Source organism: Danio rerio, chromosome 24 (genome assembly GCF_049306965.1).
Source record: "Danio rerio strain Tuebingen ecotype United States chromosome 24, GRCz12tu, whole genome shotgun sequence".
Classification (NCBI taxonomy): Eukaryota; Metazoa; Chordata; class Actinopteri; order Cypriniformes; family Danionidae; genus Danio; species Danio rerio.
In genome coordinates, this window is record NC_133199.1 from 22,610,225 (window position 1) to 22,637,901 (window position 27,677).

The 27,677-nt window shown below is 35.3% G+C and overlaps 1 protein-coding gene across 4 annotated transcripts in view; it reads right to left on the reverse strand.

Moving 5' to 3' along the window:
* arfgef1 (ADP-ribosylation factor guanine nucleotide-exchange factor 1 (brefeldin A-inhibited)) overlaps positions 1-27,677 on the reverse strand; it is a 139,925-nt gene that overhangs the window by 2,827 nt on the left and 109,421 nt on the right. For all 4 annotated transcript variants that reach the window (XM_068217191.1, XM_009297399.2, XM_068217189.1 and 1 more), the window contains 12 exons: positions 22,567-22,739; positions 21,086-21,246; positions 17,381-17,511; positions 14,688-14,817; positions 14,415-14,550; positions 14,145-14,283; positions 12,859-12,928; positions 12,622-12,742; positions 11,721-11,860; positions 9,925-10,093; positions 6,142-6,280; positions 390-507 (listed from right to left, as the gene is read on the reverse strand). In XM_068217191.1, coding sequence (XP_068073292.1) covers positions 390-507; positions 6,142-6,280; positions 9,925-10,093; positions 11,721-11,860; positions 12,622-12,742; positions 12,859-12,928; positions 14,145-14,283; positions 14,415-14,550; positions 14,688-14,817; positions 17,381-17,511; positions 21,086-21,246; positions 22,567-22,739 — 1,627 coding nt within the window. The remainder of the gene's footprint in view (positions 1-389; positions 508-6,141; positions 6,281-9,924; positions 10,094-11,720; positions 11,861-12,621; positions 12,743-12,858; positions 12,929-14,144; positions 14,284-14,414; positions 14,551-14,687; positions 14,818-17,380; positions 17,512-21,085; positions 21,247-22,566; positions 22,740-27,677) is intronic.

A 27,677-nucleotide genomic window follows, 5' to 3' on the forward strand; every position in this document is an offset into this window, starting at 1 on the left:
GTAAAATGCATGGCACCGTGTGCGACCCCCTTCATATGCACACTCATGCCTGCTGCTATGGCTATTCTAGTAGTTATGGAATTCTGATAGTTCCAGTGTTAAGTCAATGCAGAAACATCACTGCTTGCTTTTATATACATTAATATATACATTTTTAGCTAAATAAATGTTTAAATGAGTAAGATTTCTACTGGCACACTACAGCAAAATAAATAACAAACTTAATTTATTTTGATGGGGAAAAGTCTAGTAATGACCTAAGCATTTTTCACAGAGCAGTATATGAAAAATACAATTAAAACATAAATTAATAAATGTCATGGCCTGCACTATCATCACAAACCACTGGGTGACAAATACTGCTGTGACAATGACGGAAGGACACTCACTCTATCATCACTGATCTTCAGCACTTTGGTCAGGAAGAGCAGCAGAAGGTTTGTCCAGGCTTCGCGATGACTTTCAGACGTGAGGGTCAGAAAATAAGCCACTGCGTCACTGCAAACGCTGAAAACAGACAAACACACACAATATTCAACTAAACATCTCTGACTGACAGCATTACACAACCCTCCATCTGCCCTGCAACTTCCTTCTCTCATCATCAGATAATCTTAGATAAATCTCCTTTAGCCTGGCTAAGCATCTCTGCTAGTCTGAAGTATTTCTGCACAGTTAGTGGTGTAGATCAAGGCTACTTTTACATGAGTGTGTTTTTATTTTAACTTTTTTTTTTTTACAGTTGAAAACTCTCTTTATCTGAGCTGGTTTTTAGTCTGTTTTGGAAACAGTTTTTTTTTTTGGATCGATTGTACTGGGCTAAAAAATGCCAGAAGATATCTATTATTAGCGGTTAAAATTTAGATATTTTATAGGCTGTAGGTCATTTTCAATAACATTAATACAAATGGAATAGGTTATAATGATAATAGTTTTAAACTGCATTGGGAGGGTAAAAAAAGTCACATTTAGGTTACCAAAAGATATCTGTATGCAGAAAATAAAGAAATAAATGTATGTGGGCTTCACGGTGGCACAGTGGGTAGCACATTCGCCTCACAGCAAGAAGGTCACTGGTTCGAGCTTCAGCTGGGTCAGTTGGCATATCTGTGTGGAGTTTGCATGTTCTCCCTGTGTGGGCGTGGGTTTCATCTGGGTGCTCCAGTTTCCCCCACAAGTCCAATAAACAAAAAAACACATGCGGTACAAGTGAATTGAATAAGCTAAATTGTCCTTAGTGTGAGAATGAGTGTGTATGGATGTTTCCCAGTTATGGGTTGCAGCTGGAAGGGCATCCGTTGCTTAAAACATATGCAGAATAAATTGCAGTTCATTACGCTGTGGTGACCCCAAATTATTAATGGGACTAAGCCGAACAGAAAATGAATAAATGTATGTATGCATGTATGAAGTCTCTTCTGGTTTTGAGTTTGAAGCCTGAATTTATTTGATCCAAATTACAGATGTCTTTAATTTTGAAACGGCAACCCAGTGGCGCAGTAGGTAGTGCTGTCGCCTCAAAGCAAGAAGGTCGCTGGGTCGCAGGTATGAGCCTCGGCTGGGTCAGTTGGCTTTTCCTTGTGGAGTTTGCATGTTCTCCCTGCGTTCGCATGGGTTTCTTCCGGGTGCTCCGGTTTCCCCCACAGTCCAAATACATGCGGTACAGGTAAATTGGGTAGGCTAAATTGTCCGTTGTGTGTGTGTGTGTGTGTGTGAATGTTTCTCAGAGATGGGTTGCGGCTGGAAGGGCATCTGCTGCGTAAAAATGTGCTGGATAAGTTGGCGGTTCATTCCGCTGTGGCGACCCTGGATTGATAAAGGGACTAAGCCGACAAGAAAATGAATGAATCGTTTTGAAACGGTTTCTGAAAATGACGTATTTCTGTGATTTCAAAGCAGATATTTTTTTGCAAAAACAAATAAACAGCATTTCAGCAAATACATTTCTTTCCTTGTGTTTATGCTTATTTGCATGCTAGTGATGGGGAAAGTCCTGAGATAAATGTAATATAACGTGTAATATAATAATGGTGAATAGAAAAGTGCTGCAGTTCCCTCTTCCTTTATTGACTTCGAGGACTTTAGATGACAAGTCTGCATCTAATGCATCCTCAATAACAAGAACACATCCATTTTTTTCCATGCGTTCTTTGTACTTGCGTTTTCGAGTACTTGAATTGAACCTTTGGTGGTAATTTATAATATAGCATGAGAACACAATGACACAAGATCGCATACTGCTTTAAACGCAGGGGTGTGTAGGTACATACAAAACGAATACAACCGGCCTCTGAGCGAGCTGAGAGAGGGTCACGTGAGCTCTACTGGTGTTCCTATTGGCTGTCGCTCAAGAAAGTGGCTCTTCATTTGCATGAAGTTGAATGATTCTCAACTTTGTCACATCGCTCGACTCCACCTAGTCACCAACGGTCGCTGTTGCTCGTGTAGAAGGAGGTTCCTGGAAATTGCTCACTTGCTGTTGTAATGAACGGTCGCTTGTCGCTGCGAGTCGCTTGTAGTGTGAATGAGGCTTAAGCTGGTTGCTCGATGATGAGATTGGCATTCGTGTTAATGTGTCGGGATCTGCTGAAGTTACAGTAAACATGGTGGTGCTCAAGCACAAAAAAGGCTAGATTAGTACACATTCCTAACGACAAAGAAGATGCCCTGAGGCAAGATTTCTAAACACATAGAGCGCAACAGCGACTACAAAATGTTGACCAGCGAGTAGTGTTGTCAAAATTATCAAGTTCGATACTAATCAGAACTGAAATTTTAAGTGACCATGTTCCACAAACATTTCAGTTTTAAGAGGGATGAAGACAGTTGAATTGATGACCTTCACAGCCAGTCACAGTCATTTCTGCTGAACATGTAAACACATTGGAGAATCAGCAATGTTTAAGAACTCCCTCAACAGCGCTCAGATGTTTACAGGAAATGGAAGCTTTTAAAATTTTAGTACCGATTTAATTTCACGTAATTGTCTTTTTTGGCTTGTAAGTTCATTAAGTGCCATCTAGTGTCAGTGTCACCTCATCGCCAGAGCAAACCGTTTGCAGAAATACATCTCAAAAACACTGATTATAAGTGTGATCAAAAATCCTCCCCATGTGCACAAGACTTTCGACTAACAATGTGCGCTAGCAAATTAAACACTGTAAATTTAGATTTTGTATTTTTGACATTCAGGTTGCAGTGAACATAAATTGGTCAAGCACAAAACAGTCTAGACGAGCACATTCCTAATGACAAAGAAGATGCCCTGAGACAAGATGTTTCAATGGTGTCGCAACAACGACTACAAAAATGTCAATAAGAGGGAATGGTTAAGGAGAGGAATTGCTCATCAAACAGGATTCGATAGTAATTTTCATTTCACTTAATTTCCTTTCTTGAATTGTAAATTCCTATAATCTAGTGTCAGGGAGTGACTTTGCACATTGACTCTGCTCATCGCCAGTGCAAATCGCTTGGTTATGAATGCTGATAAACATCTCAAAAAATGCTGACTATGAGTATAAGCATAAATAATCCGGTGCGCACAAGACTTTAAACTAATAATGTGCACTAGCAAATTAAACATTGTTCATTTTGATTTCATGCGGAATAATCTCCCAGAGTAGTTTGGATGTCTGGTGTATCTGGAGCAAAAATAAAAACACACTGGTTTAAATGCAGCCTGAGAGTCAAAGACAGGTTTGAGACTCAGGGATTGAAACTAGCACCGTGTACTGGGCTTCCTGTTTTAAAGCTTAATTTGCTGCCACTATTGCCTGTTTCTCAACTAATTTAGCAAATGATGCCCTAATGGAGCATGAAACCGTGTTTCTCTGCTGGATTCACTCCAGAGCACCAATACTAATTCAATAAAGCAAAAGCCACACTCTCACTTCAGGACGTATGAGGCAGAATGACCTTCGTCTATCGTAAAAATGATCATAAACTGGAATGAGGATCTAGAGAGGCTTTTAATTCACTGCCCTTGTGAGGTCCAAGTGTATGTATATTCTAAAGATCTGAGGACATTGGAGTTTTAGAGGACTCCAATTGCATGCTAGGACAATTTCTGGATCATCTCAAAACAATGATCAATAGGGATTGTAGTTCATCTAGCATACGGTTGTCCAACCTTTTTCCTATGAAGGGTCAAAGACTAAACCTGATTGAGGGCTCTGGGTCGAAGTTAAATAAAAGAAACTGTATTACATTAAAGTTGGCATGGGTAATTTCATTATTTATTTAATAACGTTTAAAAATAAATAGAAAACATTAATCATATTAACTAATGCATTTTTTAAACATTTATAATGAATATATTAGAATAAAAACAAACGATTCCATTTAGAGAACAATGGAGTTCGATGCTAAACACACTAGTCAAGCTGCACTTTCTTTTGCATTGATTTGCTAAGCAATATGTTGCGCATTTATTCATTGAGTGACAGTATCTACATTTGACAAAATCTGACACATTTAATTTAAGTTACAGTAGCTTTTTTATAGCTCAATAATAACACAAACAAACAAAAGGATAAAAAAATGGCAATTAGATATTTTCCCCAAATCGTGCAGTCCTAAATGTATCTTTGAATCACTAGCTAAAGTGATTTGTTCGAAAACAGGTTTATTCAGGAACAAAAACAGGTTTATGATGCACACATGCCCTGCTCAAGCTTTGTTTTGAACTATTTTTGTTGGTGAAACAGAAAAAACAGACAATAATGTGTCTGAAACATAACTCAACAATAACTTATTCTTTGCTCAACTGTTGTTTTAAGTTAATAATAAATTTGCCTTTCCCAGAGATGGGTTGCACCTGGAAGGGCATTCGCTGAGTAAAAATGTGCTGGATAAGTTGGCGGTTCATTCTGCTGTGGCGACCCTGGGATTAATACAGGAACTAAGCTGACAAGAAATTGAATGAATGAATGAATGAATGAATAAATTTGCCCCAGCACTTATATTCAGTGCGCTTCACATAACAGTACTTCATTTTTATAAAAATAAAAACACACAAGGATATTTCTTTCATAATTACAGACTCATTTTAACTACATTCAAAAAGCCTTCATTATGCAATCAATGCTTCTGGATGTGTTATAGTGTTATAGTCAGCTTGCAACTCTATAATGTAAATAATAGATTATGTTGAATTTTTGTTATTTCGGCAATGTAATTTAACCTTGTGTGATGTTTGGAATGTTTTCAACCACTCTTGAGGTGATTTTGAGTCTCAATTTGGCCACACTTTCACTGTGTTTCAGCAAATGGAAGGATTTTTGGTGACAAATCCTATTTTGACGAACATCTTGAGAAAATGCTTTGAGAATTTTCAAGACCTCAACAACACACTCTGGGCAAAGTTACTACTATTTTGGTATGTTAGTGGCTGTTTTTGCCCCATTGACTTTCACTATAATGACATTCTTTGATTTATATGCCATCATATAAACATGCATTCATGATGGTTGCTTGTTTTTCCTGTTGAGAAGAGGTCAAATGTTGATTGTTTTTCCTTTTGGTAAGATGTAAAATTTGTCATTTTTGCTGTTTATCATCAGTTGCAGTGCAAAAAAAGCTTAGTTTCCAGCTTTTATATGGAGTTATATGGAGTATTGTGTGAATGTGTAAGAGAGACCTTTGTGCACTTACCTTGATATGTCTGAGAAAATCTAAATAAGCAGCTCAGCTCTCAGAACATAGTAAACAGTAAGTGTATCTATGCACACACACTATAATTTGTTATTTTACTCCAAAGAACTCCATATAAAAGCCAGAAACTTCTTTGCATAGGCTAAAGAGTTAATAGTGACAATTGGTGATTAACAGTAAAAATGTCAAATATTTCATCTCCCCAAAAGGGAAAACCACCAACAATCAAGAATGCATATGGTATATGGTTGTCAAGGTTTTGCAATCAAAAAATGCTGTTATAATGAATGTCAATGGGGCAAAAACAGCTACCAACATAACTAAAGGGCAGTCAATTTGAACAATAAAACTGATTAAAACCATCAATTCCTATCCCTAGCTAAAACAGGGAGCAGGAAAGATGTGAAGTGCACAGATGTAAACCACAGACAGCAGAAACGATATCTTTGTGTAATCAGTGGACTTAGGTTTGCAGGGTTGTCTTACTTGAGCAGTCTCCTCTGCACCTCCTCCCAGGCATCCCGTCGGCTTGGATCTGTGTACATGCGGAAGAGGATGCGCAGACCACACGCCAGGCTGCTCGTCTCCTGTTTCAGCAGATTGGGCTTCGACTTCCCTTTGAAACCTGATCACACACACACACAAAATGAGAAGAAATTCAGCCAGACGTGACAAACACTTTCCATCAGGCCACACAGGAGGCTCCATCTGATAACAGACGACTTGATATCACTGTAAACTATGCGGTGGCTTTTGAAGATGTGAAGAAATAAAGTCATATAAGTGAATTAGGCATAAGGTAATGGGATACATTTTCTTGTTGTGATAATTGCTGATGCTTTCATTATGATATATTAGGGATTAAGTATATTTATAAAGTATTTACTCTGCGAAAACAACCATGCTGGATGTACTTTATTCTGCTTATTACAAGGCTACTTGCCACAAAACTTTGTTCTGAGCTGTAATAGTTTATTAATTCTTTAATTAAATGCAAAGCAGACAGAAAACAAAATAGGCTGAATGGAGCTGAAGCAGCATACAATAACCTGCACATTATTTAGCCAACAGACGGCACCACCGTTCACACTTAGATTACGCTCGACTATAATAGGTTTGGCATTCTGTCACTGGCAAGAACCCTGAGCTCGGAGATAGATGAGCCCAAGATTACCGCCTGGTCAATGAGCATTAGGAGGGATACGAGTTCAGATATTCCACTGCTTGGGAGCCCCCAGTTTGTTTTTTTACCTATACTTTGGTTAATAAGGTGGTTCTTAAAAAATCGATTCAGTATGTATGCTTAAGTGCTTGTGATCGTTATTACATTCGCTTATGTCACATGTTTTTAGACTGTGGGAAGAAACCGGAGTACACGGGGAAAACCCACGTGAACACGGGGAGAACAAGCAAACTCCAAGCAGAGAGTGCCGACTGGCTCAATTAGAACTTGAACCATTGGCCCTCCTGATGCGAGGCAGAGGCGCAAGCCACCGAACAACCGTGTCACCTGATCCTCGAATTGAAGAGGGAGAAGGGAAGGATATTTATAGTAATTTTGGAATGATCCGAGATAGGCTAGCCAATGATTAGTGATAAGGAGCAGCTGTAGTTGATCATATCACGTGGTCCTCTCGAAATTAGTTAAAAAAAACTAACTAATATGCTAACCAATATATTATTCATTCGCAAGACGGCACCAAACTGTCAAAAACAGCGGTATGACAAACAAGCTGATGCATATGAATTGTGATGCAATTCACTGATGGTCAAGATAATTCAAAGTTTGCAGATGAGCCTGTGTTATTCAGTGGTTGTTATCTAGGAATGACATACCTTGGAATGAAGTAACTGACCAGTCGAAATCAAGTATTCCAGTAAACCGTATAAAAGGGGATAAAGTTCATCCAGGCAGTTGTAATCGATCAACCACATGGATGTACATTATCCAGCTGATTACGCGGCTACTTGCTCCAAAACATAAAAATTATACACAAAACATCTGAGCTGTAATTAATTTTTTAATAAAATGCAAAGCTGACAGAAATTAAAACAGCTGAATGGAGCATACACTAACCTATGTATAATTTAGTCATAAGATAATGCCAACAGTCAATATGGATCCATAAATACAGCATACAGTGCATCCAGAAAGTATTCATAGCGCTTCACTTTTTCCACATTTTTTATGCTACAGCCTTATTACAAAATGGATTAAATTTATTTATTTCCTCAAAATTCTACACACAATACTCCATAAAAGTGAAAAAAGTGAAAAAAGATTTTTTGAAATTGTTGCAAATTTATTAAAAATAAAAAACCTGAAAAATCACATGTACATAGAGTAGGTATTCACAGTCTTTGCTCAATACTTTGTTGATTCACCATTGGCAGCAATTACAGCCTTAAGTCTTTTTGAATATGATGCCACAAGCTTAGCACACTTGTCTTTGGGGATTTTTGCCCATTCCTCTTTGCAGTACCCCTTTAGTTCTATCAGGTTGGAAGGGAAGCAGCAGTGTACAGCCATTTTCAGATCTCTCGATAGATGTTCAATAGGATTTAAGTCTGGGCTCTGGCTGGGTCACTCAAGGACATTCACAGAGTTGTTGTGAAGCCAATCCATTGATATTTTGGCAGTGTGATTTGGGTCATTGTCCTGCTGAAAAACGAACCGTCACCCCAGTCTGAGGTCAAGAGCACTCTGAAACAGGTTTTCATTTATGTCTCTGCACATTTCTGCATTCATCTTTCCCTCTACCCTGACTAGTCTTCCAGTTTCTGCTGCTGAAAACATCCCCACAGCCTTCTCCCCTGATCACTCAGCTTGGATGGCCGGCCAGCTCCAGGAAGGGTCCTGGTGGTTCCAAACATCTTCCATTTACAGATGATGGAGGCCATTGTGCTAATTGGAACCTTCAGAGCAGCAGACATTTTCTGTAGACAGCAGACACAATCCCGTCTTGGAGGTCTGCAGAAAATTCCTTTGTCTTCATGCTTGGTTTGTGCTTTGACATGCACTGTCAACCCTGGGCCCTTATATAGACAGGTGTACTGTATGCCATTTCAAATCATGTCCAATGAACTGAATTTACCTTCTTCTATCTTCTGAATTTATGTGAAGGCCTCAAATACTTATTATCATCAAATACTTCTGTACATGTGATTTTTCAGTTTTTTTTTTATTTGTAATAAATTTACAAAAATTAAAAAAAAAAATCTTTTTTCAGATTGTCATTATGGTGAATTGTGTGTAGAATTTTGAGGAATGAATGAATTTGATCCATTTTGGAATAAGGCTGTAACATAAAAAATGTGGAAAAAGTGAAGCTTTATAAATACTTTCTGGATGCACTGTATATACGGATAAGACTATTGACTCACGGTCAAGATGATTTGAAGTACCCATTGCACAAGCAGCAATCAAGTTGTAAAAGATGGTTTAAAGCGAGTGTACAAGCGTAAATGGTATTGAGAATCATATCAAAATTGTGAGTTGATGAATTTTTATTTGCCCTATATTAATATTGTCAGTCTTGGTAAATATGAAGAAAAAAAAAATGTAATCATTCCTAAAAATGTTCATTTGCTCAAAATATTTATAAATTTACAGTTGTTTGTTCTCATTGAAAGCATTTATATAAGCATCTGGTTCATATTTTAAGCATTTAAATCATTTAAATATTTGCTGTACAGAAGATATGTTAATGTTTATCAATAAAATACTTTAAGTTATAAGTTACTTTTTTTTTTAAAGTCTATAAGTTACTAACTCACTCCATTTTAAAAGATTAAAATGAATTATAAAAAAGCAAGAAATGAATATCACCTAAGATTAATATCTGTACAAGAAGCTTTTATAGTCAGCTTAGTTTATTGAACCTGTTATAGGGCACTTAACAAAACACTTATTAAAAATCCTAGAGTTTTACTGGGAGGTATTATAAGACTTGTATGACTTTGTATGAGTTTTTATGACAACTTCGATCAATATTGTTGTGCATTCCATAAGCCAGATTAACATGTGACAAATTTATGTACAAAATAAATAACCTATTAAGTCTTCAAGTGTTTTGTGCAGTATTGACCAACACTGTGAATACAACAACCTGAATAATCTTAAAAGGCACTTAAAATGCAATAAACAGTTATTCAGTGTATTTTGAAAAATATTCATTACTCAGATACACAGTATTATTGAATATTAGCACAGGTCTACAATGCGTTTATTCACTGCATATGAAGCAGCGTTTACTGAGCATTACTGACCGGCTTTCCACAGAGCAGTTCTTTGCTCATTATTGGAGTTGAAGGCCTTTGCAAATCGATGAGACTCCAGCAGACAGTCGAGCAGTTTGAAGAGCTGTTCTGAGGTCAGATAGCGATACATTCCCTGGTCCTGTGTGTCCACATGTATATCAGCATCTAAAGCATCTCTCTGCAGGGAAAAACACTTCTGTTATATTCTATAAATGAGCTTGAAGACAGATTATTAGCCTTGCTGTAAAATTTATTTTTTAAATTTCCTTAAGTGCTGTTTAATGGAGAGGATTGTTTCAACATTATTTAAACATAATAATTTTAATATGTAATTTTCACAAGATTTCTGTAGGTTTCAGAAAGTCAAATTTAAGACTTTTTAAGACAATGCAATTTCAGGCTTATACAGGACTTAATGCTTAATTAAATTATTTATTTATTATATTCATACATTTTTATTTTTAATTAAAAAAAATATTTTTATTTTTATTAAGTTTTATTATAAACAATGTGCCAAAATTTTAAACATTGCACATTTTTTGTATTTATTTATTTTGAAAAGCTTTACTATAAACTAGTGCTTGGCAACGATTTATTGCATCCAAAATAAAGTTTGTTTTGGCATAACGTGTGTGTAATATATATATATATATATATATATATATATATATATATATATATATATATATATATATATATATATATATATATATATATAAATAAAATTTAATATGAATATGTGATAGACACATACATAGAAACAAAAATACACAAAACTATTTTGTTACATAGATATTTAAATGTATATATAATTTGTATCATATACGCATATATTTATATCTGAATATAAAAAAACAATTTTCTCAAGTATATGCATGCCTGTGCACATGTATATATACAAAAAGATACACACAGTACACACGCATCAATTATGTCAAAACAAACATTTATTTTGGATGCGAGTAATCACAACTAATTTTTGCACAGCCCTACTATAAACCATAATAAACTATGTATGCACAAGAGTCTGTCCAGGTCAGTGTCCTCACCATAAATGATCTATGTTCCATTTATGGAGAAATTTTAAACAGGAGGATAATTAAACCATATTGGTAAATAGAGTTAGACAGTACATAGATTTTTGTTCAGAGTTTTATTGAGATTGTTGGATAAGTGTAGGACTGACTTTACATTGACAAAGAAAAATTAAGACCTTTTTAAAATATTTTAAAACCTACAAGACTATACAATTACTATACAACTACAATTAGAACCACAATTACTCTAATAATAACTTTATTAATATTATCATTATACCATAATAATATTTAGTTTTTGAAATTTAAGACATTTTAAGACTTTTTAAGACCCTTTTGATACCCTGTTTTAATAACTAATTTATTTTGTCTTTGCCATGATGACAGTACATATTTACTAGTTATTTTGAAAGATACTAGTATTCAGCTTAAAGTGCAATTTTAAGGCTTAGCTGGGTTAATTAGGTAAACTAGGCAAGCTAGAGTAATTAGCAAGTCATTGTAAAACAGTGGTTTGTTATGTAGAAAATTGAAAAAATATAATATTCAACTTAGCTGTAAAAAAACAAATAATAATAATAATAAAAATATAAATATTTTTATTCCAGACAAATTAAAACAAATATGACTTTCCAGAAAAGTAATAGATTGAAAATGTTCCTTGGTCATCACTTGTGAAATATTTGTCTTCAACTGTATGTTCTGATCGCGTTCTCATTTAACTTTCTAATGTGTATTTTGAAACATAGTAAAAATAAAATCTGGTACCTGTGCAGCCGCAAAGTTTTCCGCATCTTCTTTCTTACTGGTAGCAGGAAAGAAGACGATGTTGTCAATGGTCTGAATGAGCTCCAGCTGAACCACACACTTAATGAGTAGCGCAGCAAACAGCCTCTGTTCCTGAGCTTCTGCACAATGCACACACACAACATAATATCAAATTAGGCTGAAGAAAATACGGTTAAGGCAAGTGAATAGGTTAAAACATTAACTGACAGTTATCACCACACCTCCTAGTTGATTGCAAACCTTTTTAAAAACTTGCAAAAAATTATTAAATGTAAACGATAACATTGTTTCCTCATTTGCATACATTTCTATCTCAGTCTGGATGAAGTCGGTTTCAAAGTTCAAAGTTTCAAAAATCATTCTTTTAATCGTCATGATACAGTCAAGTGTTTTTACACACTGGATTTTGGGCAATTTATACATATATAATACAGAAAACACTGTGAAGAGTCATAAAAAGTTACTTTTTCAGAGTGTTTTGTAAACTAAGGTGCATTTAATGTAAACATAATCAGGCAAAGTATATATGAACAAAACACTTTGGCAACAACCCTTTGAACAAAACTGTAAAGTTTGAAGATATATGACCTTTAAAAATATGAATTGTTTTGACTCCTACAAATGCACATTAATAAAGTAAAATAAGAGACACAGTAAAAATGCATTCTGGATGCTATCTTTACATTAAAATGAAAAATAAAACACTATTATAAGTCAAAAAGAAGAAAATCTCAAAAATGACTCAAACAATTTGTGTTTTTGCTAACAATCTTTAATGATTACTTCATAGTTATACTGGATTCTACCCGGTCACATATGGAATTCTGCTAAACATGAGTTAAAACCTTTCTATGTCATGAGTAACATTACTGAAACGTACCTGAAGCCACACTGAACTGACTGTATCTGCGGTTGTCAGCCAAAGCCTTCTCCATACTGTTAACAGACTGCTGGTCATCTGAGCGGGTCTGAATATCCACTGACTTCTGGGAAATGGAGTCCTGTCAGCCGCCAATGAGAACGTGTTAATATCAGAACTCTCACAACATTCAATGCACGAAGAGATAAAAAAAAAATCCACATTTAGCTGTAGTTTGAGGAATTGATCTTTTCATACCAGCTGTTTATCAGACTCCAGCTGAGTCATGTGATCTCCTTCAGCACCAGCCGGTCTCCAAGTCAGCAGCCTGAAAATGAATAGCAAACATTTTAGAAAAATTAAACATCCCAAATTAAAACAACATGTTTTAAAAATGCTGTTATAAAATGGATAGTCGTGGTGTTTGAATCTGATTCTGGCTGAGCAGCTCTTAAAGCTGTCGTAAAACACTTTACAACCAAACATCTGTTAGTGTTGTTGGCAATCATTCCGCAATAAGTACTGCTAAAGATTCTATTTAATGGTCTTTGTTTTGTACTTTTACAAAAAGCAATAATCCTGTCGTTTAAAGCTATTTTATAACACCTTTACATTTTAATGCATTCAATAAAAAAATGTAATTTTAAATTGCACCATGCCTTCCCATGACAAATGAAAATATTTTAGCTTATGCTTTTAGAAATGAAGTAACAGAGTAGAAATGTTCACAATTTGTTTAGGTAAAATCATGCTAAAAGAGTTGTGAGTTTTACTGTAAATGTATATGCAACATGTTAATTAAAAAGAGAAATGAATGCAAAAATTTCTGTAAATGTCAAGTGTTCATAACAGGGTTGACAGGTTTAGATAATTTAACTTGAAAATGTTTTTTAGAAAAACAATAAGGCAGATATATCTATACATACAACAAAGTGTTTATTGATTGCTTCCTGTACAAAAGCCCAAATACGGCTAATTTAGAAACTTATTTAACGGTCAATTAACAACAAATACATCTACAAATATTATGTTTATAATAATCATTTAATTACTATGCAATACAAAATTAAAAATGCAAAACCAGCAACAGGTAACAGCGCCGACATCTTTAAAATGTAATTTAGCCACAGTATGTTTATTTGAAAGATAACTTTATGAAGATATTGCTGTAAATATGGACATTCTGTGTTTAATATGAGTAAAAAATCATAGTATTAGGGTTGACATTCTTCAAATACACGTCTTAAAAAAAAGTATTATTACTGTTTTTATTATTTTTATTTATTTATGGAATGGAATAGACTTTAAAACATTGTATGACGGTAACAGGACTAATGGGTATTGAGAGAATAAAGATTTAATTCATATATACACACACACACACACACACACACACTCGCACACGCACACTCACATAAAAATTATATAAAATATATTATTAAATGCTACATCTTGTTTTCTTCAGAAAGAACATTAACATGAAACATATATCTTAATGTATAACTTTGAACTTTAATTTAAAATAAGAAAAGCTAAAAACTCACATGTGTGGGATGGTGGTTTTGAAGATGTCCAGCATGCAGTTGCATGTCTTGTCCCAAGTCTCAGGATTGAACTTCTCACCATTAAGGATGACCACGTTTTCAAGGCAGTTAGTGCCTGATCTGGCTAATTGCTCATTATCTGTCAACACACATTCATAAAATCACAGAACAACCTTCAGTATTTTTCTTAAAGCTTATCTTTTTCCTCAACAGTCTCATTGTAAACATACTGCAACTCCATGTTGTCTGTTTCTAATACAACGCACTCACCTTGCTGGACACACCAGTAGAGCTGAGATAAGATATCATCTAAAAGAACATCACTGAGAGACTCAAAGTACTGTGTAAAAACGTCACAGATGGCATAAAGTGCATGATTGCAGGTGGTGGTCATCCACTCCGCTTTCTGTGGAAAGAGACACAACACAACATAGGCTTCAGTCTTTCGGTCTGGTATAAAGACACAGAGTGGTGGTAGAGGCTTTTGGGAACTGTCTGTGCCGGTGATTTGCTGAAATGGTCTTTTCAGATTTGTTGACTTGCCTCGGTCTGTTGCTCAGGAAGCTTCATGTTGTCGAAGATCCTGAAGACGATGCGGAACAGATCCTGCCACCAGTGTTTCTCATAGGTATGACCGTACGTCTTCATCACCTCAAACATCACTGTCAGACCCCTAATGAAAACAAGCAAAAATTTAAAGTCAAAATGGGGGAACAGGAAAAATATTTCAATACTTCACTCAATGGGTGGCAGATCATTTAGTGTTATTGCACCCAAATTCTGGAACTCTCAACCACACTTACTCCCTTCAGCTAATAATATCTCTGAATTCAAATCCTTACTTAAAACTCACTTATTTTCTGAATGCTTCACATCTGATCTGCCAAACTGACCACTTTATATGATCCCCCTGCACTGCTTATTTCTCTCTTAGGTCTTGTTTTTGTATTTCCAGTTTGTTAAATTTGACTTTCTATATGTTCGTGTATCTTTTATCTGCTTGTACTATCTCTCTTTGTCGCATTCTTTGTAAAGTGTCCTTGAGCTCTGAATAGGCGCTATATAAATAAAAATTATTATTATTTATTGTTAGCAATAGCTATAGCCTTTTTATTGGCAGAATGTTTTGTGGAATATGCAATAAACACAGCACTATTTAAATCTTATTTAAAAATATTGTTAAAAATAATATGTAATGTTGTAATTTTTTATGTCTTGTCATAACTCTGAAAAATGTTAGAACTGCTTTGTATTATTCGTCATCCAGTGAAATTATAATCCTTGTTTAAATATTTCCCAAGTGATGTTTACCAGAGCAAGTAAAATGTTCACAATCATTTACAATAATTAAAAACACTCAAATTTTCTTAAATTAAGAATTTATTTTTGTTTGGCTGAAATAAAAACAGTTTTGAATTGTTGAAAGTCAACAATATTATTAGCCTTTTAACTTTTAAACTATTAACTACTGGCTTGTTACCTGCCCATTATTACGATATGAACTGTTCATTAGTAGTTAGGGCTGTGCATTTAATCGAAAATCCGATTTCGATTTCGATTATGGCTTCTAACGATTATTAAAAACCATTAATCGAGATAAACGATTATTGCATCATATACCAAAAGCGCGAAAGACCGGTCAGCATTCGGTCTCATTCGCACACTGAGACGAGCAGAGAAGCGCAGACATCTAAAGTAATCTTACTATGAGCGCTTTAATGGTCAAATAGGTGTCAAAACGCGGTGATTAGTGATTATTCATATTAACCCTCATTTGCGTAATAAACAAACGAGTTGAGAATCAAAAGACACGTAAAAAAGAAACCATTAAAGTGAAAGTTAAAGCGAAATGCTGCCGCCTGTTTTATCATTAATCAAACGACGAGAACATCCCTTACTGCTCCTGACTGAAGGATTTTTGTAGTTAAAGTGTTTTTCTTACAGTGAAGATGCTTAAAGCACAGTTTGTTTTATATTTTTATTCTATTGTATTTATTTCTCTTTCCTTTGCAGGGTGGAAAATAACTGTATATATACAGTTGAAGTCAGAATTATTAGCCCTCCAGAATATTAGCAACCCTTTTCCTCCAATTTCTGTTTAATTGAAATAAGTTTTTTTTTAAACTTATTTCTGAACATAAGAGTTTTGATATCTCATGTCTAATTACTGATTTGTTTTATCTTTGTTATGATGACAGTACATAACATTTTACTAGATGTTTTTCAAAATACGAGCATTCAGATTAAAGTGCTAATTTAAAGTGCTAGATTTAAAGGCTTAATTAGAGTAATTAGACAAGTCATTGTATAACAGTAGTTTTTTCTGCAGACAATCAAAAAATATATTGCTTAAGGGGGCTAATAATATTGACCTTAAAATGGGTTTCAAAATATTTAAACGTGCTTTTATTCTAGCTGTAATAAAACAAAAAAGACTTTCTCTAGAAGAAAAAAAATATTAGAGGAAATACTGTTAAAATTCCTTGCTCTGTTTAACATAATTTGGGAATTAGTTATTTAAAAAAGCAAAATTCTCAGGAGCGCTAACTGATAACTGATAATCGTTTTGAATAATCGTGATTACAATCATGACCAAAATATTCGTGATTATGATTTTTTCCAAAATCGAGCAGCCCTATTAGTAGTTATAAAGTAGGATCTTATTCTGCATCCTCAATCCTGCCCAAAACCCAAACCCAACTTCAACCTTACTAACTTTTAATAAAATAAGTAGTTTATTAAGCTAGTAGTGTTAGTTAATGGTTTGTAAATACAATGAACTGTGACCTACACTAAAGTGATGCCAATTTTTCAATTGGCACAGAGAAAAGCATTGTTGTTCAGTGATCTGTGTAATTAATCTAACTTCCCTAATCAATCTAGTTAAGCCTTAACATTGCAATTATCTGGCAAAAGAACTAGTCAAATATTGTGCACCGTCATCATGGTAAAGAAAAACGTGGTATTAATAATGTTAGAGATTAGTTATTAAAAACTACCAGGCATATACATCCCCCGCACTTTTAGAGACAGACCATGTAGAAACAGGTGATTAATAATTATATGAATGTAAACATTTGGATTTCACACAGCTGTCCCCCCACTTTTAAAATGTCCACTACGCCCCTGCACACACACATTTCTGTGGTTGTTCTTACATACTTTTGACATAATTTTACATGCTTTATAGAGTTTTTAGCGTCAAGTTTTCTCAGTACTATAGGTCTGATTCTGACCTGGTCCGGACGTCCAGTTTGCATCTGTTGATGATGCATGACAGCTCAAAAAGGATGGGGAACCAGCCTCTGACCCAAACACGGTCCTCCGGGGCAACATTCATATCATCACTGGTATAGTCTTTAAACGCCTGCCAGCACAAAACACACACACACATGTTAGCAAATCGTAAAAACATTAGAGGTGAACAATCATGCATGTTTACAACAAAATGGTCAATAGTACAGATCTTACAGCTCGGTATGCACAAGAACTAAACAAATACAGTGTTGTTAGAAGGACAGAAGCATCCTACACTCATCCAAACCTGTTTTTGGGACACAAAATAAGATATTTTGAAGTATTTTGGAACCTGGCAACTGAAAAAAAGAAGGTTGCTGGTTTGAGCCTTGGCTGGGTCAGATGGCATTTCTGTGTGGAGTTTTCATGTTCTCCCTGTGTTCGTGTGGGTTTCCTTCGTGCTCCGGTTCCCTCAGAGTCCAAAGACGTGGTAAAGGTGAATTGGGTAAGCTAAAATTTACCATAGTGTATGTGTGTGAATGAGTGTGTATGGATGTTTCCTAGTGATGGGTTGCAGCTGGAAGGGCATCCGCTGCATAAAACGTGCTGGATAAGTTGGTGGTTCATTCCACTGTGGCGACCCCAGATTAATAAAGGGACTAAGCCGAAAAGAAAATAAATAAACAAATGAAAAAAAGCAGATATTTTGACATCCAGACCAGATTCCAGTTTGGCAAAGGAGTTGTTCATCATCTTTTGCATTCGCTGATCATCTTCAGTAAGAATGCTGGCGATGTGTTTTAAGCAAAGTCCCATGTGAGGAGTCAGTTAGCAAACTTTCATAGCTAACTGCAAGATCACTGCTAACGTTAGCCTTGCTGGAGTCAGTACAGTCTTCCGTGATTACTCGAGAATGGTCTGGCTTGTAATGTTTTGACAGCTTGGGCATGGTCAAAAAGCAGTTAAACAACAAATTATCGATAAAGTAAAAGATTGGTGTATGTAGATGATAAGTAACAGTAGAGTGAACTGGGAGAGGTATCAGAATGCGACTGCTCACTCCGCCACCATAACCGGAAGCCAAAAAGAAGATATTTTGAAGAATGTTGGAAACCGATAACCATTAACTTCTAGTCATTTTTGGTTTTCCAACAATAGGTGTTAATGAATATCAGTTTGAAATATTTTTCAAAACATCATCTTTACATTTACATTTAGTCATTTAGCAGACGCTTTTATCCAAAGCGACTTACAAATGAGGACAAGGAAGCAACTTACACAACTAAGAGCAACAATGAATAAGTGCATCTTAGTAAGTCATCTTTCTTTATATATATATATATATATATATATATATATATATATATATATATAGGGGTGTAACGATACACCAAAGGCACGGTTCGGTTCGGTTCGGTTCACGGTTTTGGAGCCACGGTTCGGTTCGGTACGGTTCGGTTTCTGTTTGCTGTGGGGTTAGGGTCGATATCATGTTAACAGCAATGCTAAGAGACAATTCACTTAATAAAAAGAACATCTTAACTTTTTCTTTATTAACTTTGTCATCGCATTTTTAGTACAGTCAGGATACCCGAGTAAACAACTAGAATTAAATAAATACCTCCAATATAGACTAGTCAGAAAAAAACTATTCTCTGTAGTGCAGCCATCTTAACTAAGTAAACTAAAATTAAATAAATAACTGCAGTGTAGACTAGTGAAAGATCTTCTTCAAAAACACCATAATATCCACATTCTCCGATGAGAGACTTGATCTCTGTGCAGACACAGACGCTCATTTTTGATTATATGGTTTCATTTAGATAGATAGGTTTCCGTTTAAATTAATGAAAAATATACATATAATGTGTTTGTAAAGTGTTTTTACATGACATATTCACCAGTAAAATACATTTCAGTTGTGTCTGAAACTAATGTTAGGGTTGTAGCCGGCTGTATGTTTGTCTTCCGATCTCTCTCTCTCTCTCCCGCTAATTCTATGCCGGTCATTTATGTAGGTCCGCCTTCACGACAGCTGATGCCTGTCATTTCTGTAGGTCTGCCTTCATGACAGCTGATTGGTCAGGACACCGATCTATCATCATTTGGCGACGCAGCGCAGGAATGTGAAAAGCATGTCAGGAAGAGCGGGAGAGAGAGCGCTTTTTCCTTTGATCTCGTTTTTCGTGTATTTTTCTGACATGATTATGATTTTCGTTGTTTTTGCTTAACTTTCGTTTGGGCAAAATTATTTTGCATTACTTTTGCCCACTTTAAGTAATTTTGTAAGGTTTGTACATTTTTATTTCAATTGATTTGTATATTATTTTTTGGCTCCGCTCCTTCCCGACAATATAGCTGTATCTCCGCAAGTTCAGTCTTAGTGTAAGGTGAATAGGGAAAATGTCATACGATTTCCATCTTGCAAACACGTAGAAAATGTATTGTGTTAAAGACGTCAGGTAAGAGGTGAAGGTCACCTTTGTTTATTTTATTCAGTATAGGGAAGAATGCGGCGCACTGCGCTGAAGACCTTTTTATTCTTTTCATCAGTTTTAGCGAGGTAAGAGGGGCTATTCATGAGTTAGAATTGTTTTATTATATTTATTTCTTTTGTTTGTCTTCACTATCACCCCCTTGCTCGAGTTTAACTAATTTTTGTTTGATACTTTTGTTTGAATTTGATACTTTATTATATTATTTTTATTAGTGTAAATATTTCTCTTTTTTTGTATATTTGGGCATTATTCTGGTTTCACTTTTGTACATTAAATCACTCTTGTTGGCAGTTTTGTTGCTTACACCCTCACATTGTGAAATTACCACACTTTTTAAATGTTTTTCCTTACAAGTAAGTTTCGTGAAACAGTTAAGTCAGACAGGCATGCGCTTTGTCTACGACACGAATTCTATTCCTGTACTCAACTGGAAAACCAAAATGTTTCCACACAGATGACTTAAATGTGTTTGGGGATCTGCAATCTCAGTACTATGTGAAGCAGCCATCCTGCGTCCAGTAGTAACGAGTGTAATGCTCACTCAAGTCACATCACATGACATGCACTAAAATACTAACTTTAGAATATAATATTTAGAACAAAACCTCATCATTACTAAAACAATTTAATTAAATGTGATGATAAAGATGTGTTTAAATTGGTTCAATTAGTTAGAGACAAGTGACGTCAACCTCAGAAATGGGCAGCAGGAGGAGTGAGGGTACCGCGGTACGCCGCGAGAGTTTCGCGATACGTATCGTGGTTGGTGTATCGCGATATTTCGGTTTGGTTTTAATATAGTTACACCCCTAAATATATATATATATATATATATATATATATATATATATATATATATATATATATATATATTAAAAAAATTAAATTAAAAAAAAAAAAAAACCTCTAAGGTTTGGAAGCACGAGTAAACAGTGAATAAATGTTCATTTTGGATGAACCATCCCCAACAAGCACAAACATAATCAGCCATCAGAGACAGCAGAAAACAGACGGTTCACACTTTCCATCTCCACCCTAAAGGTCTAAAGTCTTCCTCATTAAGGCGTCTGTTAATGAGAGTTTCCTCATTATAAATGGCCTGTGCTCTCGTCAAGTGTAATCCAGTTAGTAACTGTCCATCTAAAGGCAGACCCGAGGTCAGATAATAATTCAGCTTTTATGGAGTGTTTGCTCGTTAGTGCTGACCTGGGGTCGGTCTGACACATATTTGGCGCAGTGGCGGATCAGACGAATAGCCTCCATGCTGGTGTCTGGAAAAGAAGCGTTGCAGGCGAACTCAGACAAACACTTGACAGCGTCCTGGAAGGAGTCAATGGTAGCTGGGAAATGCTTCTCAAATACATTCGCTGGAAGGAGATAAGAGATGACAGAGGACTTTTATAAACAGCAAATTTATACAAAAACAAACACAAAATACTAGAAATTAATATTTACAATTTACAATCTCCATTCCAGTTTTAATTCATTATTAGAAATGATAAAAAATAAACAAATAAATAATACCAGTAAAATAATAATAATAATATTAAAAACAACAATAACAGTAAAAAATAATAATAACAATAAGTAATAATAAAATAAATAAAATAAATAATAAATAAAAACAGCAATAATAGTAATAAAATTATTAATAATAATAATAATCATAATAAATAATAATAACAATAATAATAGTAATAAATAAAAACAGCAATAACAATAATAAAATAAATAATAATAATTATAATAGTAATAAATAATAATAAAAAACAGGAATAATAATAATAATAATAATAAAGTAATAATAATAAATAAAACAGCAATAACAGCAATAAAATTAACAATAAAAACAGCAATAACAATAATAAAATAATTATTGTAAGTAATAAAAAAACAGCAATACTAGTAATAAAATAATAAATAAATAAAAATAGTAATAAAATAATTATAATAATAATAAATAAAAACAGCAATAACAGTAATATAATAATAACAATAATATTAAGAAGAAGAAGAAGAAGAAGAAGAAAAACAGCAATAACAATAATTAAATAATTAAACAACAACAACAACAATAACTACAACAACAATACTACTAATATGAATTTACTCACATAACACTGAATAGCTTTAAATTAAAACATTAAATAGTGTAACTGGAAGCGAAGGGTAAGACAAAATTTAATAAATGAAAACTAAATTATTTAAAACAATAATTTACAATATTTTTGGATTACTTTTTTTGATCAATTGTTTAAACAAAATTCTGGAAATATATACATTAATTTGAGTTAAACACAAACATTTTGATAATAAATCATACAATCATTAAAACAATATTAAGATCACCAGTTAAACCTGATTATATTCTTTGAATCATGTTTAGTTTTTAAAACTGTTTACTAAATAAACAGATATGTAAATGATAAATAATAAATAACGTAAATGCAAAATGTAAATAAATCCTAAGATCTTATTCCTACATTATGTAACAAATTTGTATATGCTTTAAAATATTAATATAAAGCTAAAGGCATTTTTGGTCCAAAAAAAAAAAACTAAATAACATTATGACTTATGAGGTATGAGTTTAAAAAAATATTAAAATGGCCCTGCATTATATATTCCCCAAAAACATGTTCAATCCTGTGTTCCACCTTTATGTTTGCTTCCTAAATCACACTTACTGACGATGTGTCCAGTTGTCTGGAAGGCCAGCTCAACTATACTCTCATCCTGATCAGAAGCAGCCAGATGAAACACAGAGAAAATGTTCTTCCACCCTGATCTAATATTGCCAGCCTGAGAGTTGACCATCTGGGCAATACAGCGAACCACCATGTCTCTAATGGTCGGAGATCTGCAGATAAAGGAGCAGCGCGTCAATAAAACACACACGCACACACACAAATCTCTTTATTTCCTGCAGGGACAAACACATGTAGACAAGTTCATTTTTCTCCATCAGTCATGGAGGTTAGTCATGATGGCTTCTGACACTGTGTGTGTATGCGTGTGTGTGTCTAAGCCTAATGAGTACTGCAGGGTTCATATGAGCTAATATAACATTCTCTCCTTCGCTTCTTTGCAGTGATGGAGAAGCTGCTTTGGAATTGAAGGCTGTCAGGCTGCTTTTAATGTAAAGCAGTGAGGCTGAACGAAGTAGTTATGTACACACTGCTTGACGAATACTATGAAGATGAAACATTTGAAAGTATACATTTACTTATTAACGCACACACACAAACATCATACAATGACAATAAATAGTTAAGGAAACAAATATGAGACCTCTTGAAAGCATGACTGATTTAATTTTAGCTTTATTCTACAATAAGGGGCGACACCGTGGCTCAAGCCACCTTTCCACTGCACACCACAAACGACAAGCGACAGACCGGAAGTCAATCACTTCCAGTTGAAAGTAGTCCGGGAGCTGCGTGGAGTTCCGATAATATCCATATGCTGAAAATTGGGATCTGATTTGAGTTGCGAATGTGTTAAAAAAACTCCTGCGACTACACTAAATGCGACCAGCCAACCGGATGTGATGTATTCCAGTGTTTTCCAAGCAGATCTGTGCTCGTGACATGCGAAATAGTAGTTTTTCGTAATCTTTTGAATCAGAAAAAAAGTCTACATTAAAAAAAAAAATTCTATTCATATATGAATAGTAAAAAATATTACTATTCCCTCTTCATATGTCTTCATATTCCCTCCAAAAGTTTTAGCGGTCTATGAGTTTATAGTATTCATTCATTCATTCATTCATTCATTCAACCATGGTGAATGGACGGGGAATAAATGCTCTTGCTTTTGTACTTTATTTGAGCACCGTGAGAATAAGGTTCTCTCCCATGGTGCACGACAAAACTGAAAATTCTGTGCGACAGTAATGTCCGAATGCTATTGTGCATTGGAAATGTGGCTTCAGCGGTTAGCTCTGTCGCCTCACAGCAAGAACATGATATATACTGGCATCAAAAGACTCTTATTATACATTTTAAGACTCTCATCGCCACTTTCAACCGGTAACATTGGCAACATTTTACCTTGCAGTATTTTGACTAAATACTGATTGTAAGAAACTAATCCTAAACTCAAACATTACTGATTGACTAAACAAAAATGCTAATCCAGCAGAGGGCGCCAACAGAACAGCAACAATAACAGTGTTTCTGCAATAAACAAAGCAGCATGATGTCAAATCTAGCAAGACTTTATTGATTTCATAAACTCACAGCATCCGAATATTTGCAAGTTAAATTCAGGCAAATTTAAGCATACAGCTATACCTTGCATAATTAAAAATAAAACACAACCTAATAACTTGCAAAACAGCACTTAAGACTTTTAGATACTTTTTAAGGGCCTTAAATTTCTCTAAATTGATTTAGTCAATTTTTAATAATTTTTAAGACCCTCCAGACACCCTGAAGAAGGTGGTTGATTCGAGCCTTGGCTGGGTCAGTTGGTATTTCTGTGTGGAGTTTGCATGTTCTCCCCGTGTTCGCGTCAGTTTTCTCAGAGTGCTCCGATTTCCCCCACAGTCCTAGGGCTCTATTTTAACGACCTAGGTGCAAAGTGTAAAGCGCAGGGTGCAAAAGCATTAAGGGCGTGTCAAAATCCACTTTTGCTATTTTAAGGATGGGAAAATACGCTCTGCGCTGTGGCGCATGGTCTAACAGGGTTGTTCTTATTCTCTTAATGAGTTATGGTTGTGTTTTGAGAATAAACTATCAGAGTCTCTCAGTTCATTCAACTCAAATCATTTACTTCTCAGCATTTTACAGTTTCTTCGGGTGTTCCCCAGGGCTCAGTCCTGGGGCCCCTACTTTTTATCATCCATCTCCTTCCACTCGGTAATATTCTCCGTAAATATAACATACAGTTTCACTGCTATGCGGATGACACCCAGCTCTATCTCTCTGGCAAACCCTCTTCTTGTTTTCCACCTACATCCCTTACAGACTGCTTAGCAGAAATCAAGTCCTGGCTCTCTCTTAACTTCCTCAAACTAAATAGTTCAAAAACTGAGGTTTTGCTTGTTGGTACCAAATCAACACTCTCCAAAACTGACAGCTTTTCTCTCTCAATTGACGACTGTTCCATTTATCCCTCTAAACAGGTTAAGAGTCTGGGTCTCATCCTTGACAGCACCCTATCCTTTGATTCTCACATCAATAACATCACACGTTCTGCTTACTTCCACCTACGCAATATTAACCGTCTCCGCCCTTCTCTTACCCCTCATGCCACTGCTGTTCTCGTTCATAGCCTTGTCACATCTCGTTTAGATTACTGCAACTCTCTTCTCTTTGGTCTCACTCATAAATCTCTCCGTAAGCTTCAGTTGGTCCAGAACTCAGCTGCCCGTATCATCACCAGAACCCCTTCTTCTCATCACATCACCCCTGTCCTGCAGCAGCTTCATTGGTTACCTGTTCATTTTCGAATTGATTTTAAAATCTTGATGTTAACATTTAAATCCATCCACAATCTCGCCCCTCCATATTTGTCTGCCCTCATCCACATTTCTGTTCCTTCTCGCACCCTGCGATCTTCTTCCTCCCTCCACTTGTCTGTTCCCTCTTCTCGCCTTTCAACTATGGGCAACATAGCATTTAGCCGCTCTGCTCAGCGGCTTTGTATCTCACTACCACCTGCCATCAGAAACACTGACTCCCTCACACTGTTCAAATCAAGACTCAAAACCCACTTTTTTAAGATGGCTTTTAATACTTAATTTTATCTGCACTATTGCTGTGTATATTTTATTATTTCTCTTGTTGTTTTATTGCTCTTGTTGATTGTACGGTGTCCTTGAGTTGCTAGAAAGGCGCCTTTTAAATAAAATGTATTATTATTATTATTATCTCTCGTTCCCTTTAGACTCAGTTGCATCGCGCCATGGTGCATTTGTAATATATATGGCGGACTCTGTAAGTGTGAAAACATGGCACTTTTTTAATATTCTGACTAATATTATTTAAATCAAGCCATTATAATCAATCAATCCTAAATAAATTAATAAATACATAAATAAGCAAGCTGTAGAATTAGGGATGTCCCGATACAACATTTTAACTTCGATACCGATATTGCAGCCATCAGTCCGATACGATACCGATACAAATCCGATATCAGCACAAATTATGAATACTTTATTTTTACCTATTTTGTTGAGTCGAATGTATGAACGGCTAGATCAAACTGAGAACAAGTCAGCAACAGTAAGTATGGAAAAAAGAACCAGTTTATTAACTATTGGTTGCATAAATGTGAACTTTTACATAAGAATATATAAAAAGAATTAAAGAATAAATATTAAGACCCTGAAAAATATCTTAATTGAATAAACAAAAATAAAATTTTAAAGTGCAAAATGCTAATTAAAGGTCACTTCAGTTGTTCATTTTTTTTACCATCAGCAAAGAGTAGAAACTGCTGAGAGCAGGAACATTAGAAAAAATATTGTTAATTGAACAACTGCTAAAGGTTCAGTGTCCAAAATTTCAATTTCACACACAGCTTTTTGATGAATTTTTGATCCAGTTGAGCTGAAAAATAGCTTTCACACTGGGCAGCATAAATAATTTATTGTTAAGTTGATAAAAATGTGCTGTATGGTTAGTACAAACATTTACATGATCAGAGCTATTTCATCTGTGTTTGTATAATAAGAAGATTATGGCTGTATCAATGTTCCCAAACATTATTAATTTTATAATATTATATATCGCACATATTAACATAAAAATACTTGCAGAGGCTAGATTGAAACACACCTTTTCTCCACAGCACTTGAAATAATGTGACTTTTAAGAATAATTTTATTTATCAAAAATCATTATATTTGCATATTTGCACAGATTCCACCCTACTGCCCACATGGCAGTCTGCTCCTTCTCTAGTCTTGGTGCTGCTGAGAGTTTGAGATTGAAAGTTTGCGTATAAAATAATGTAGAAACGCCAGCCTGATCTCACGAGAAAACGTAAGTATTTTACGTTTTGCCAGTTTAGTGGCAAATTCGTACGAGTTCAGTCGTACGAAATGGTACGATTTTAAAAAGGAGGCGTGGCACCTGACCCCACCCCTAACCCCAACCGTCATTGGGGGATAAGCAAATCGTACTAAATGGTACGAATTAGATCGCACGAATTCATACGAATTAGCCACTAAATGAAAAAGTTACGAATTGCCTTGAGATTGTGTTGGAAACGCAGCTAAAGAAAGCAGAATCCGGGACATGTTCGGCGATTTAGAAATCTTGGCTGAATGCTGAATGTATTGTAGGCTTTTTTCCCCGCATGTCCTCGCGCTCTTCTCAAAGCTAAAGTCGGAGCAGGTGTCCAGAGCTAGCGAGTCTGTGCCGGAGACTTTTCTCATGCACACAGAACCGGGCCGCTGAGGTAAAGTCTTATGTGTGGGAAGCGCTGGTGATGAATTAGGTATCACACTGGATGAACCACGATATGCCATGACCAAATTGAGGCTCGCACGGTGTGTGCTACGTCGCCATTCGGTGCCTTAAGTTGCTTAGCAGCCTTATGCAATACAATGTAAAGATCGCTTGACGTGAACTAAATAAACCGGTAACGTTAGAGATGTGCCGTTGTTGCTAGCGTTAGCGTGTGCTACCGTCACAATAGATTTCTATCGTAACACACCATAACTTAGTGTGAAGAGCATGTTAAATCTTAGAGACTTTGTTAAGCAGTGTTGTGATCACGTGGGCTTTGCACGCTGGCTCTGGAAACTGCTGGATAGAATAGCTGTAACGGAGTTTAGAGAGTA